Genomic DNA, 16,338 nt, shown 5'->3' with positions numbered 1-16,338 from the left:
GGGACCATGCAATCACAGAATGATTTGGCTTGGAGGGTCCTTAAAACTTGCCCTATTATCACCTATATTATAGCTAATAATATAGCTCATACAGATACCTTGCTGGTAACAAACACAATAATGGAGCCAATAAAATAAAGAGCTGTGTGTGATGCCCATCCATTTGTTTTTCTTTTGCTTTTCTAGCCGAAAACAACAATTTTTCTTTATTCCTGCCTTCCCTAGGGATGAAAAAAATAGAAGAAAATTCTCATTCTCTTCTTGAATCTGCAATTTCCAAGGTGTGCTACTGAGACAAGAAAATGCAACACAACAACAATCTGACAAAGGTGAAAATTTTCAAGAGCCTACTATGGAGCTCTTGATCAGCCTGTAGATGGAAGAGATAGATTTGAATTAAGTAGTTAAACAAATGGAATCACACAAAGCACACATTGCCTTCTAATAAACCCCCAAAATGCACACACATTATTTCATATTCTCAGGAGATAGAATGATTTCTCCCACTATATCCCTCAGGAATGTGCTTAAAAAATTCCATTTCTCCTGCCTTAATAACTCCTGCGTCAAAATTCTTCCCAATAATGACCATGGCTTCAGCTGCTTTTCCAAAGGCATTTGATGGCCTTTCTCTACCTGCAGGTAGTTTCTTTTCTTGCAGAGAAGTGATAGAAATTAAACACTGTGCCTGCCCATTTCCATCGTAAAGCAAGCAAGCAGCTGAAGGAGCAAGAAGGGCTTTAAGAGCCAAGAAGTGGCCGTGTCCATGGCTCAGGGACTCTCTCCATGTTCACGGTGACAATCACAGGTTAGAGAAGCACATTTTCCTTCCCAGAAAAAGTTTTGCCATTGGCTAAGGCACAGGTTGGCCTCTTGCTTGCCTGGCATTATCATCCACCCACCCCAATTAAGCCATTCTTCCTCTGTTCCCTCATTTCCTTAGATAACGGATTGATGAGGTGTGAATTCAGCACAAGTGCTATCAGCAGCCTGGGCACGCTTGGCTTTTTCTGTACCAACACCCGAGTCCCATAAATAGGTGAAATCCTCCCTGTCAGTGAAGGGAAACAATCTGTTCTCTCCCTGTCATGTTCCTGGCATGCCAATCTCCAGTTGTACACACAGACACAATCCCAACAGGGGGCAGGAAAAGGGAAGAACACACAGTTCAGCTGCATTTCAAATTTCGTGTATTGCTGTGGGTGCATTTCTGTTTTGCACGTACTTCCTGTCTTCAAGCACCTACTCCTTACCTAAGGGGACTGTCTGGATTTATTTAGAGTTATTTAACTAAACAAGTTATTTAAGAAAATTCACACTTTTATTTCTAGGAGGTATATCAAATTATAGCTTCAAGGGAATGACATTTTGTGTTTAATGAATTATTTCTGGTCTAATTATGGCAAAACTGTGTGTATTAAATAAAATCTTGTGAATACAAGCTTCACTGCCTCCTAAATTTAGGTGTATTTACATAACAAACCGAAAATGTATCAATGTAAAAATTAATGGAAAATCATAGAATTGGAATAAAGGAATGACAGAATGGTTTAGGCTCCAATGTCCCTGGTATGTCAGGGCCACCAGGGCAGGGCCACTGAGCATGTTACATTCCTAGTCCCTGCTGCTAATGGAGCATCACTGGCTTGACAGGATAGAAAGGCAGAGAAAAACAGGGAGCACACCTTCCCACACAGGCACATACATTCACCCAGCACAGCCTGGGAGATGAAGGACACTCACTGGCTGTCTTTAGCAAAAGAAAAATTAAAAAATAAAAATTAAAAAAAAAAAATTAAATTGCATTTTCTGAACCGAAAGAACACTGAAATAAGTCTTGATTTATGCGGAGTTTTGTGGGGAGACAAACTGACTGCAATTAATGTATTGCTGTGAAAGCCCAAGTTGCTGAAAGATTTCTTTAAAAATAATGTTAATGCAGAAGAACATTCTCAGTTTGGATCAGGGTACTATGGACCAAGTTTCTCTACGGCATCAGCAGCTGATAAGCCTCGAGCAGAAGGCAGAGAGGAAATATTTTAATTCCATTCCTGTGTGGCCAGTGTTGCACCAGCACCAACTGTTTCAGACACTTCTGCAGAACAACAATATTTGCAAGTGTTTCTTCAGAAATGTGCAGGATTTAATTCCAAGTACACAGGACTGTTTTGACACCATTTATCAACCGCTCCCAAATAGATCAGGCTGGGAGCACACTTGTTCCATTTGCTAAATTCAAAATTTCCCTTGTGCAAGCCAAGGGAATTAGGCTAGACAAGGGTGGGGGTTTTCTTAGTACGCTTTTGCTGTGTTTTTGCAAAGCCAAATACCCTGGCCATGGGCATTGGTTGCCAGAAGACTGAGTTCAAATGAGACAGCACATTTACCTTCCATACAAGAATAGCTGAGCAACAGACCTTGCCCTCTCCAGTAATGCCATTTTATAAAAAGAAATTGGCAATTTATGCATATATATATATATATATATTTATACACACACACATATATATGACATAGATAGATATAGATATATATTTTATATTTTACTCTGGCAAGGAATTACTTTTCCTCCCTTCTTCATCAAATCCATGGATTTTTGGCAAGGAAGAAACTCTCATGGCACTAATAAGAGCACGCATGGTTTATTCTCAAAACCAAAATCCAATTCACTAATAATGAGTGATTATTCCATTTTGCTGGACATGATTCAAAAGCAAATAAAGGTCATAATTCTAATAAAAACCTGTATTAGCTATAGCAGAGCAAACACCTGGAGCGTGCCTAATTGGTCATCTCCAATTTTTAAAATGTAATGAAGGCCCAGCAGTAATTTTGTAGGAAATGTCCTTGCTGTTAAACACCATATATCTACCTCACAAGAGCCAAAAGCTTCAAATGGTCTTTTAAGAAAATGTCTTTATACATCAACGTTCATTACATCATGAAATTGGTCTTTGCTCAGCAGAGAAGTAAGATTTTTAAAGATCACAAATGTATTTATATTTTTGAGTACCAGAGCTGTAGCTGCCTATTAGTTTTCTCGCCCTGCATATGACTTACCAGCACCTTGATCTGCAGCACAGACCATTTTTTGTGATGAAACACAATCCAGCAACATCATCTGCTACAACTTGTGAAAGACAAATCCTTCCTTGCACACTGTCACAACCAAGATTCAGATGAGGACAGCCTGGATTCCCAGCTCATTCCAGCCTTGTCCTGCTGGCCTCAGCACACCACCACAGCTACAGAGGCGGCTCTGTCTGCTCCTTGGGAAACTGCCTGCCTCATTTCTTCAGAGAAATACCCAAGCAAATGAAGATGGAACAATCAGCCTATTCTTATCTTTCTGTAATATCTGCAGGTGACATCCACTGACACTCCAGCAGAGCAGGATACATGGACAGTGGCACAGGTCATTGGACACTGGAATGCCAAAACTTGAGATCATTATTTTGCTGGATAAACCAGAAACACAGAGAAGGGAGAGCAGAAACACTTCAAAAACAGAACAAACTCAAAACCCAAACACTCAAGACTCCAAAAGCTCAAGGCTGAAAAAGACATCCTGAAAAAAACATTTTACTGTGAGGAGGTGAGGGGGTGAGCCTGGCACAGGTTGCCCAGAGCAGCTGTGGCTGCCCCATGCCTGGAAGTGTCCAAGACCAGGCTGGACAGGGCTTGGAGCAACCTGGGATAGTGGAAAGTGTCCCTGCCCATGGCAGGGGGTAGACCAAGATGAGCTTTAAGGTCCCTTTCAACCCAAACCACTTTATGATATGCCCATATGATTTCTTTAACTAACCCTGAAAACAGATTTGGCAAATTCAAGTTGTACAATGTAAAATTTGGAATAAATATATTTAAGTTGCAGGTTTTTTCACTCCTAAAGTACATCTGTGAGGAATTAGAAAAAGCAATTGGGTTAATTACATTTTGAGTGATTATTTTCATAGGGGTTATGAATATATGTTTAAGGTGAAATTTATACAAATTAAATTCCACAACCTGTTCAGACTGTAAATTTGCACTCATCAAACTGCTGCACTGCCTGTTGAAGAGCTGAAATTCAAATGGAAATTGAATTAGAGGAATAACCTGAACTGAACAGGAGGCAATTCATTTACAATAACCACAAAGCAGTGCTTTTGGGGTCAAATAATCAATGACAGTAACTGAAGTTTCTTGCAGAAAAGATCTGGGGCTTGCTGCTAGCCCAGCCTGAGGGTGAGTCAGCAATGACTTGGTGCTGTGGAAAAAAGCCTTGTCTTATCAGGACCTACACGAGGGGTTAGGGAAAACATGACACCCTGCTTTAAGTAAGGCAATAAAACACAGGTTCCCCAGGTCTCTAAGAGGAAAAGAAAATGCATTTGCTTTGCATCCAAGCATTGAGAAAGGGGCCAGAGCTCCCACCTGGCCATTATCCTGTCATGGGATGGTGTGGTTTGAGCGCACCTCGCCCTGTGCTGCACAGAATGTGGGAGCTGTCAAAGGAACGAGCCCATAAGGATGATCAGCCTGGTTTAACTGGCAGATCACAGCTGAACTGGTAAAAATAGTACAAGATCTGTTGTTCCTGTGACATTCCCTACCCATCAGCAGCGGAAAAGCCTCAAACACTCTCTGATAAACAGACGCTTTGCCCAGATTTTCTGCTGAGGTAAATTCATGCCAGTAAAGGAGTTGTTGTGCTGCCTTCCAATTACTCAACTGTGAAAATATTTCAGTAACTTTGGGATTGAGAACAAGACAGCAAAGCTGGACTGATCAAACTTTTACTGGAACATTGTATCCTGTTCCTGATGACACTTTGCAATAAAAAATAGGCCCAGATATAAAAAGTCCAGAGGAGTACACTAAGAGCCATCAAAGGTATATAAACCAAGGTCTGTGTGGAAAGATGGAAAGAACTGAATTTACTCAGTCTGGAGAAGGGAAGAGCAGAGATGTGATAATAGACTCAGATGTACAGATTTATCATCTTTTGTAGCAAAGTAAGCTCTTCACCTGAAAATTACCAAGAGATCAGAGGCTTAAACTGCAGGAGGAAAGATGGAAGTTAGACAGTTTCAAAGTTATAAAACCCAAATTACAGCTGAGACTGCCTAGGGAAAGTGTGGAAATCTCTGTTGAAAGTTTTTTAGGAAAAAGTTATTCCCACATATTTAAATAGCATTTTTAATGATTTCTTGAAGGAGATACATACTAATTTTCTAGGATTTCTTAAAACTGTTTTTTTGAATTTTCTGTGGATGCAAAGCAACAAATGCCATTCTATTCCCTCCCTTCTGAACTGTCCAGCAGCAAGACAGTCAGGTCAGGAGCCATAAGGGGAACCACCCAGAGAGCACCATCCAGTGGGCCCAAGCATTTATTAGCAAATCTCCTTTGACAACAGGCTTTTTAACTGTTTCAAAATAATTTCAGAACTGTGCAAGGAGTATTACCTTTTTTACCCCTTGAAGTGTATTTACAACTGTGATCAGCTATAACTAATCCAGCCTTAAAATATTGCTAAGGAAAGTATAAATATTATTTCTTTATGCATACAAATCTTGACACCTGCCAGTAACTGATTAACAGGAACATAAATTCTGATGGTATCTGAAAGACACATCAATCTGCTTTTCATCCAAAAAATACCTGAAGTATTAGAAAACTAAAGGACAGGGTGAGACAACTCATTCTTGTGGAGAAGACTTGGTTTGGCTCTTCCTCTGCTTGGTACCAGAGACAGGATAATGGGGAAAATGAAGAGAATGGATTTAAGTCTGGCTGCCAAACTGATTGGCCTTGGTAGCAGAGAGAAGACTCTGAAGGGACATCCTGGTGGGCTGCTGTCCAGGAAAGCCTGGAAGTGGTTTGGAAGGCTGCAAATGTTTCAAACTAATTCTGGAAAGAGCTGAAAGGCTCAGTGTTTACTGGGGATAGTGTGCAAAAAGGTCAGGGAGGCATCCTGAAGGACAGGAGGGAAGGGTGGCACAGAGCACCAGTTTTACTGCAGATACAATAATTTCCTGTGGTTTTCCCTTAGAAGGATGGGAGGCTGCAGAAGGAACTGCAGCCAGGTCAAGCTAATAAATAGTCCCATTTTGTAAAACACACACCTCCATTACCAGGGAAACACAAACCAGGCAATAGCTTTCTCCAGGCTGACTGGGGAGCAAAGGGATTGCTCCCCACTTTTCCCTTGGATGATGGGCACCCTCACCCATGGGAGGGGTTTCCAAACACACGAGGCTGGGTGAACAATCACAAGGGCAGGAAGCAAAATCTTGGTTGTCTGACTCACTGCTTGAGTTGTTCCTTCTGCTTCTGACCCCAAATACATTTATTAGGCCAAACAGTCATTTATTAAGGAGCAGAAATGTCCCCAAATACCCCCAAAACCCAACTATGACATGAAATCATTTAATACAGAAATGCTCCACTCTTTTTTTCTTTTAAGATATCTCAAGCTGCATCTTGTTTATAAAGAAAAGCAAAGTAGCCCACAAATTTCATTTTGCATTACCATGACTCACCATGGTTAATGGTAACAAAATAAATGTTTTTGTTACCACAGTGAGCAGGTATGACTCAGATATGTGGAGGGTGCACGTTGAACAGTAAGAATCATCCTGATGTTACGGTTTTTCAGATTCAAAAGCACTTTAGGGGTTTGCCAGGAAAAGTTGCATTTTTATACATACGTATATTAAAAACCCCATTAAATCAGTTTACTGGTAAAGACAAGGCATTGTAGGAGGCAACAGCTGAAATTCAGGCTATCAAACCCCAGTGCACTTCCAGGTCTCATCTAGCAGGAAACATGAAAACAGAAGCTGGTGAGAATGGAGAGGGCCATAAACCAAGCAGCAAATACTTTATTTTTTGCCTAGAGTATTTGTACAGGGGGAGAAACAACACAGAAGTAAGTTGTTCCTTCCTCCCCTCCACCAATTTTATTTTGACAAGTCAGAACCATAAAATAATTCAGGACTTAAGAATTAAACAGACCACAAATCAGAACTAATGTGGAATGATGGTAGGCAAGTATGTACAATAGTAAAAAAATCTGCTCTTAAAAAAAAATCAGCAAACAGGCTGAAATAGCTTCCTCTGAAGGCTCTTGAAAATGGGACCATGGAAAAATTAAGGAAGGAGCTGCCATTATGCTGTGGTCATTAACAAAGTCTCTAATTACATCAATTGGCCCTTTAAAAGAGAAAAAAAAATATATAAAAAAGTTCACAAAACACTTTTCTTTACTAAAATTAACAGCACAGTAAAGTTAAGAAACTCCCTAACAGTCAAGATTGCAATTTCTTGAATACTTGGCAATATTTTTTTATGTTCAGGAGGAAACAAACAATAAAGAAGAGTTTATAAAGTCAGTGTGTCCCTGCTGTGTCATGTAATTTGGCAGGAGACCTCATTCAGCAACCTCCAGAGGCCCCCTCAAACCCAGTTTTCTGGGACTTCATCAACTCTCATCCATGGCAACTAGATCGGAGTATATAAAATGTGATGGTAAATGGTGTTTTGACAAAGTTTATTACATTCAGAGAGGTACAATTTGTGAGGCAACAGTGGGTCTATTAGAGTATATTTAGTCTAAAGATACTACACTGCTTCCCCCTATCCTGAAACTAATTTTCTCCTTTCCCTTCAGCTTCCCATTTTCCTCAAATTATAGTGTTTCTTCAAATTTGTAATTTTCTGCCTCTTCAACACAGAAGGGAACTCATTTCTCATGAGAGCTTATTATCACAGAGATCGCCTCTAAAGCAGTACCTTGGTACCCACTTGTGTTCTATAAATGCTAAGAAAAATTACATAATGTTATCTCATAATGGGAGAAAATTCTCTTTCAGGGAAGGAATGCTTTAAAACTCATAAATGGAGATAAAAGTAGACTGAATCAGAAAATGGACGCAAGAGATTTGGCTAGAAAACAGCTAATAATCTGATAAAAGGATGCACTGGAATTAAAATCTATCCCAAAAAGCTGAATTAATATTTCAATTAAAAAAGGAAAAAAAATTAAAAGCCAAAGTAATTTAGTTTGAATTCTGCACTTACAATTAGAGTGCCATGACAGTGAGAAAGCTGCCGTGGCACAAACATCCTCACTAACCACGTGTTTAAGTGTAAGAAAAATAAGGACTTGGTTTGGTTTCCAGATGTGAGAATTCTGCCTCAAGGCTGAAAATAAAGGCTCTGGGGCCATAACATACTTATGATATTAATAATGTCTACTTCAATGCTTGTTATCTAATATCTGCAGAGATGCATTTGAGAAGATAATTTTGTGTATGAAGCAGATTAAAATCTGCCTAATTATCTCAGATTTGTTTTCCAATTCCAGCAACATTCTGTCCCTCCAACCTCAAGCTTGATAATGCGCTGCTAACAGCCTGAATTAATAAGCAGGTGATAGCTGACAGCACCAATTAATGTATTACAACTGCAGTTGAACTAGGATGATGAAACATACTGAATTGCTTTCTTATTATAAACCAATAAAGTTCCCCTTTTAAAATTCTGCAATTTCATCACAGGCCACAGAGCTATTTCAGTCAATGTTTAAAACACCTTTTGTATTAATCCTTTGCATTTGTTACCCATTAGGATTGTCTTGGGTTTTCTCTGAACTCTTGCTATTGCGTTCCAGCCTCTCAATTAACATGTACAGAGAGAAGCTGAGGTAAGCAGCCAGGTCTTCTGGTTTTTAAGTGAGAAAACCAATAAATTGGGTAGCTTTGATGAAATGCTTACTGATACAGAGAAAGCTAACACATCCTACACAAGATCACTCACACAGACCCAATCTTCTTTGCCTTGTGCTATTTATATTAATTGAAAAATGGCTGGTGAATTACCTCCTTCATTCTGGAACAGACATTCCAGAATGGAGCAAACTCAACTCAGCACAGAAAATCTGACTGTGAATCAATACAAATCCAAGCAAAAAATATGGGGGAGAAAGGAAATGTCAAAGATTGACTTTAAACCCAAAGTGCAACAAAAATTCAAACCCTGAACTAAGATACACACAATTGTCAAGACCAAGCCCTGGGTGTGGTATTATTACCCACAAAAGTGTCACAGAGACAGAATGAATGTGGACAGATTCTTCCCGTCTTCTGACCTTCAGCTCAATAATCTGGAAAATCTTTCTATGAAATGTAAAGTGTCTTAATGAAAACATTAATTTAATTCTTCCCATTTCATTTGGTCTAAATCCTCTGACGGAAAAGCAGACCTCATATTTGAATTTCCAGTTTTATTTTCAGACAGCCATCTCAGGTTCCCATCTTGATTCACTTGAAGGGTCTCATGAAGGAAGAGTAACAGTGAAAAGGGAGAACTGCACTCCATGGCCACCTCTCATCCAGCTTCTTGTCACAGGCAGTGCTGTGTGTCACCAATGCCAAAGCATGTATCAGCAACAATGCTAAAAGGGCTAAATTCCTTAATTACTTTAAGCTTAACTTTTCCATGGGATTTAATTTCTCTTTTACAGTTGGGACACCCAACAAACCAAACTGCAGGATAAAAGCCTATAGCAAGCTCTTTGGAGTACTGATAATTTACAATTACAGATTTTCTAAATTTATTTCCAACTCTATTTCTTTAGCCTACTGTACTTTGGAAAAGTACATAACTTGGAAAATGAAAAACAAAAATCAATTTCCACTACATAGTTACAAATGTCAGGCAATGCTGTTTGTTCCATGCAACAGACTTTGCCTATCAAACAATATTCTTAGAGGCTGCCAGAAAGTGATGCAAGAAAAAGTTATCACAACCTGTCCTACACTTTGCTACTTCCTGCATGTGCCACTTTTTATCTTGATTGCTTGCATGTAGTTTCCCTTCCTGCCCTGTTCTCCACATGCTCCTTTGTGCAGTCAATTAATAATTACAATGATATGGACAGAACCTCTTGTAGCTCAATATCCCAGAGCAGCTCAATACCTGGATCTAATTTTCCATAGAATAGAGGGGAGCAAACAGAGGAAGAAGAAAATAAAGAAAAATAAGTCCTTGCATTTAATTATTTACTTGTTCTCTGTACGTGCTTTATATATATGCATGTATGGACAATGTCATGCTAAGTGAAAGACATAAGAACATGGAAAAAGATACCTCAACATCTTTGGCAGCCATCCCACAAACGGTCCTGAAAGAAGTCAGCAGAAATAAACAATGACATACTCCAAGAGTTATGAGGCCTAGGGGGAAAAATCTTGAAAATTTCCAGAGAAAACTAGGATGAAGAAAACAGGAATTTCTAGGAGAAAACTGAAATTCAACTTTCACACAGCATTTTCTCTCAGAGTGAACGCTGAAATAGTTTCTGGCATTTAGTACTGTTTTATTCACACCATGCCTCAGAGGGCCTTCTGTATTAATCCGTACTTCAAATGAGGCACAGATGAATCCAAGCTGGAAGAGACCCCATCCAACTCAACCCTTTTCCCCAAGACAGACTCAGCTATGTTATGTCATTCCTGACATATCCTTCCTAATGACTGCTGCTGGAGAAACCCAGCAATTTCTCAAAGCCAGCCATTCCAGGGTTTCACAATCTCTGCATTGCAGGTTCTCCCTCTGATCTGACCTGAAGTTTTCCTGCTCCAGAAAGCCCCTCATTTCTTGTACCACCCAGCATGACACTGAACATACATGATGCCCCTTCTGAACACAGCTCTTAAAACACCAGAGGCCTACCACATCCCTTGCCATTTTTCTCTCCTTTAGACTAAACAGCTCCATCTCCTCTGATCCTTCCCCCCAAGTTATCTCCCTGAGATATCAGATCACCCTTCTCTGGACACTCTCCAATGATACAGATGTTGCTCTTGGGGAATGATGCCCAAGTTTGGGCAAAAGTGCTCCAGCCATGGAGAAGGGCTCCTCAGAGACCTACCAGGCCCCACATTCTCACAAACTCATGTGATGTTCACCTTTTTTGTAACAGCATGACATTGCTGACCTCACACCCAGTGCATGATGCACTGTAATTCCAGCTACTTTTCTAAAGGAATACTGTCTAAGGAACTGATCACCATTCTCAGCACGTTACATTTCTTCCTGCTTCAGGAATTCAGCAGAGTATCTTCTATTTATCACTGCTGGCTTTAATTTTATTTCAGACTATGTCTCTAATTTGTCAAGATGATTTTCAGTATCACTACAGTCCCTTAATGCTGGCAGGCCCTCCTCTCTCACCAGCCCATTTAATCACAACGTTTTATTTCATCATCTCAGTTCTTAATGGAAACACTGATCAGAATGAAGCTCCGGAGCGCTGACTGCCAAGTCCCTTTACCCCAGAGCAGATGAAGTATCAGGTCACCTCTTGCTACTTCAGGCCGATATTCTGCAGCCCTGATGTTTTGTTTCTAATGGAGTGTTAGATATGCTTCCCAGGACCCCGTCAAGGCTCCAGGACCCTTCACTGCACTCAGAGCACAGCAGGTAATTCCATCCCACACTGCTGTACTGGCTCCTTCCCAGAGCAGCACCCTGCTGGAACTGCAGTCTGGGTCAGGATACACCCAGGAGCAGGGAGAGAGGAGGATGACCAACAACTCACACCCTCAGAGTAAAGGATTTCTGCTTGCCTTGAATCAGCTACACTGCCTGCAACTCAAAGTACTGAGCCCACTCCTGTTTGCCAAAATAAGTCTTAGTTTGCTCAAAGATTGTAATTTTTTATGCTGAACTAGGTATCACTACACAGGGATGCCTAGAGCCATATGCCTAACACACATAGCTATATATATATATATATATGTTCATAAATGTGTGACATTTCTGAATTAGATAAGAGATATAATTACTTGTATTACAATAACACTCAGATTTTGCTTACTGATTACAGAGTCTACTTCTGTCTGCTTCGGATGAGCAAATTCTCAATATTCCATTTTATCCCAGGGAAAAAAAAATATTAATTTCCCCAGACTTTCAGCATTTCCCAACATCTTCCCTCTCTGCATTCCATCCACAGTGCAAAGCTCATTCCGGAGATTAGTGCAGGGCTTCCATGACTCAGAAAAGGATTTCAGATTCTCACTGATCTGAAACCCCAGCTGTGCATCAGATTCTACAAAGAGAGATCCCTATTCCTGAATAGATGAGGAACCTTCCTGTGGCCCAGATGGATTCCAGTGCACACCACGTTCCCCAGGCTACTAGTCTGATGGTCAGCAGAAAACCAGGAGCCTGGAGGAGGAAGCAGGTATCTAAATAATGCCAAAAGCATTTACAGCATATTATGTCTAGATTCCTCCTTATCAGTCAGTATTAATTGTCAGATTCCTTTGCTAAATTAGATACTGTTCCAGCAAATACCCCTGCATTGCATAATGCCTGCTGCACAGAACTGGGACAGCTACCCCAAGACATGTTTCTCTAAGCTTATAGGCTTTCAGCCAGGTACCCCATTCTGCTCAAATTATTTAGGTTTTGAGGCATGCCTGATACTTTCAAGAAGGAAACAACCACAAAAAATACTGTACCACACAACTCATCTGGAGACAATTTATGTCACTCACAGCCAAGGCCATCGACAACCACAGGTTTAGTCCAGCTGTAGGAGGTGGGAGAGGCCGGGCAGCGTCCCAGAGCTGCCCAGGGCAGAGCACACCCTGTCACCCAGGTCCCTGCTGCCACCCCAGCTGTGCAGCTGCTGTGCAGAGCCGCTCCCTCACGTCCCCTCACAGCCCCTGCACATCACACTGGCCCTCAGCCCACTGCTCACACCCTTCTTCATTCCTGAGGCTCAGCTCAGCTGCAACCCCCCACACACACCCAGAAGTACAGCCCAAAATAATAAGCTGTGGAAGCCAGCCCCACTAATGGCCTAAAAGCAATAGTTTTGGATGGAGTGAATGGGGAAAGTGACAATACTGTGGGAAAGCAAGGAATGAAAGCAGCCAAAGGCTCACACACAGGGTGTGAGAGAGCAGACAGGACTCAGAAGTGGCCAGGATGACAAACTCACCAGCTGCCACTCTGTGGTACAGCACAGGGGGAAAAAATAATTCTGCCTCTTCCTTCTAACAGGTCATCTCCAGCCTCCTGCCCTGTACTAGCTCACACACAGGACAGCCACCAAAAGAAGGGTCTCTTTACTAACACAGGCCATGGAGGGGCTGCCTGGAGACCTGTGAAGAACTTGGGCTGTTCAAAGTCTTCTCCACAATTTAACTTCCACTTGGTAACCTGAGTCAGTCATGACTCTGATTTACACAGGTCCCTCTGGATTTGACTGATCCAACAGGTTATGTTTGGAACATGCTCTAGTTCAAGATGTCCATGTCCATGGCAGGGGCCTGAATTTTTAAAGGTCCCTTCAGACCTAAACTATTCTTTGGTACTATGTTAAGCACTGGATGTGTATTGGGAGGCATGGAGCATCCAGGTGATCCTCCAGAAGACGAGCAGGTCTTTAGCCTGGAACTAACACATTTAACAACGCAGGAAATACCAGCACCTGTCCTGGATTAGGAGTGCCCAAATCCTGGCATTTTAATTAAGACACCTCTTCTAAGAAGGCATTAAAAGCAGTCATCAAAGCATTTACCTTTAGCAAGAATGGAAACAGTATTCTCTGAAACTGCCTTGTGAGTACTCTACCCAGCCTATCAACCCCTCACCAATCCCTCCCCGATTCCTCACTCATGAGAAACAGTTCTCTCTCTACAGCTCCTTTTTCCCTAACAGAAACAAGATCAAAACAAGATCAAGATCAAAAAGAATACTATAAGGGCTTCAGACCAGCAGACTAAAAAAATGAAGACAAAGTATAAACAAATTTCTTTTTTCCTGTAAAGGTTTCCAAAACCAAAGCAGGCAGATTTGCAGAACCATTTCTGCCTGACAAGCCAGTGAAAGAGCAGGGCTCCTCAGAACATGCCTACTTTTTACTGTATTTAAAGAAGGATCAAAATAGTTAAACTGAGTAACAGTTATCCTGAACTTGTACTTTTCTCACGTTTAGACAATCTCTGCAGCCTCCAAGAGCCAGAGCAGCACCCTGGTTCCACTGGAACCCGGTCATCCCATTCCTGCAGCTGCTGCATGAGTCATTGCTGTGCGGCATGACGCTGCCTTTGTGAAGCACTGCTTCCCAAGCCATCGTGCTCAGAAAGCTCAGAAAGCTGGCTGCCTACGTGCTGCTGGCAGAGCTCCTGGTCTCCAAGTGCTGCCTGCCTCTAAAGACAGCCGAGGTGCACTGATCGCTGCCCTGGCACCCGTTTCCCTTGAGAGCTGCTGCTTTAGCGGCCTCAGGGCAACTCTGTTCTTGTGAATGAGCGAGGAGGTGCCTCCAAATAACTTCTGAGACACAGTCTGCACAAAGAAGTAAAAATAAAACCCAAACAAAGACCTGTGTGGAATTCTTGCTCTAGATAATGTGTCAGCTCTCCATGCAAATCTCCCTGGTCCAGCAAGGCTGGGAAATAGACCGAGACTGGGAATTATCTCCAGCTCTACCATATGGTAGACCAGGCCAGTTGCTTGTTTTATTTAACATGTGTTTCTTTTACCAGCAGTATTAACATGGCCTTGTTCCTGTTTATACTTTGGGAAAGGAGAAAATAAACTTTTTTCCTCTCGTTTTGTTTTGCTCTTTTAGGAGTTCCCTGTTCCTGTCAAAGGGAGTTAAGCTAAACAGAGACAAGGAAGTTTTGTTCCACAGTAAATGCGTCCACACTTGGAGATTTAGAAATTGTTCCTACAGTTCAAATGCATAAACTCCCATCCTTAATCCTCATTAACCTTCTGATGTAAGAAGGCCCTGAAGCTGAGTAATTATTTTGTTAGCAGACCACAGTATAACACAACTTTAAGGCAAAGCACATGATACCCACCCAGACCTCTCACCAGTTAGGAGAGGCACCTATTTTAGTGGCTTAGGAGTAAAGTTTGTAATTCTCTGCAAAGTGACAAGAGCCATGCTGCAGCTAAGGGAGTGCTGAGAGAGCCTGAACTCCCCGTGCCCATCCACATGTGACTCACTGGGACACCAGCTCAGAAACGCAGGATAACCCTTGGAAAAAACCACAAGAAGACAATGCCAGTGAGACCCGTGACTCAGCTGCAATGAACACAGGAGAAGTAAACGAAAGGCTGGCATTTCCTCCTCCTCTGAGTGCCCTGGAAATCACAGAGCAAAGCGGAGCTGCTCGCTCCCAGCAATAGCAACGTTACTTGACAACCAGCACATCTGTCAGTGACGCTGTAAGCACCAACGTGCTCCAGCACTCTGCAGGGCAGCTCGCAGTGCTGAACCCTCCTGCCTCACACGGTGACAGCTTCATCTCGCTGTTTCAAACCTATCACAAGTACGTTCCATTCAAGGGTCTTAAGGGAACCACAGAGGCACCTTCTGCCCATAGGATAACCCAGACGTGAACCTGCCAGGTTCACCCCTGCTCTTTCCAACAGGGGCAGCATATAGGCTGGAGAGGTGAATGATGAAGCAGTAGCAAACTTACTTTCCAGTGATCAATTGGCTTCTGGATGGTGTACACATGGGCTGGACATAGTAGTTCTCCAGCTTGACCCCTTCGGCAGCCAGTTTGTCCAGCGTGGGCGTCCGGATCTCGGACCCGTGGTACCCCACGTCCCTGAAGCCCTGATCGTCGGCCAGGATGAAGATGATGTGCGGCTGCGAGCGGGAGGCGCCGGCCGCGGGCTCCTCTCCCAGCAGGTTCTCCGGCGCCCCCCCGGCACCTCCCCGGCGGCTGCCCCAGGCCAGGTAGCCGCAGGTGAGGAGGCTGAGCAGGGACAGCCCGGCCAGCACCGCTGCCACCATCCTGCCCGGGCTGGGGCCGCGCGGCCAGCGGCGCCCACCGCGGGCCATCCACCGCGGCGGGAGGGCAGAAAAACAGGAACGAAAAGGAAATAAATCAACAAAAACCCAACAAAGCCAGGCGGCCTCGGGACGGGCGGCGCCCGTCAGGGCTCCCTCCGGGCGAGGGACATCGCAGCCACCCCAACTTCGGCAACTTCAGCCGCTGGAGCCGGTGCCGGAGCCGGGCGGGTGGGCAGGGCCCCGCCGGGGGTCACAGCACCCTCGGCCCGCCCCCGGCCCCGCGCCGGGGCGCCGCTGCCAGCCCGTCCCGGGGCCGCTGCCCATGGCGGGGCGAGCCGGGGCGCCCCGGGACGGGACGGGGCCGGGACGGGCCGCCCCCCGCCCGCCTCCGCCGGCGCTGCCGGGCCGCGGCGCTCCCTCCCCGCTCCCTCCGCCCACCCTCGCCACCGCCCCCGGTGGCTCCCGGTGCTCGGACCCGCCGAAGGACAGGGGCACCCCGGCCCGGCAGAGCCCGCAGC

The 16,338-nt window shown here is 43.4% G+C and overlaps 1 protein-coding gene across 1 annotated transcript in view; it reads right to left on the bottom strand.

Moving 5' to 3' along the window:
- Positions 1-15,868, bottom strand: part of ARSJ (arylsulfatase family member J) — a 32,584-nt gene extending 16,716 nt beyond the window's left edge. Inside the window, exon 1 of the mRNA XM_054283860.1 lies at positions 15,501-15,868. Coding sequence (XP_054139835.1) covers positions 15,501-15,868 — 368 coding nt within the window. The remainder of the gene's footprint in view (positions 1-15,500) is intronic.
- Positions 15,869-16,338: the final 470 nt, after the last annotated feature.

This window comes from Melozone crissalis, unplaced genomic scaffold (genome assembly GCF_028551555.1).
Source record: "Melozone crissalis strain CALT ecotype California unplaced genomic scaffold, PUWL_Pcris_2 ptg000039l_1, whole genome shotgun sequence".
NCBI classification, from domain to species: domain Eukaryota; kingdom Metazoa; phylum Chordata; class Aves; order Passeriformes; family Passerellidae; genus Melozone; species Melozone crissalis.
This window is presented reverse-complemented; position numbering and strand designations above follow the sequence as displayed.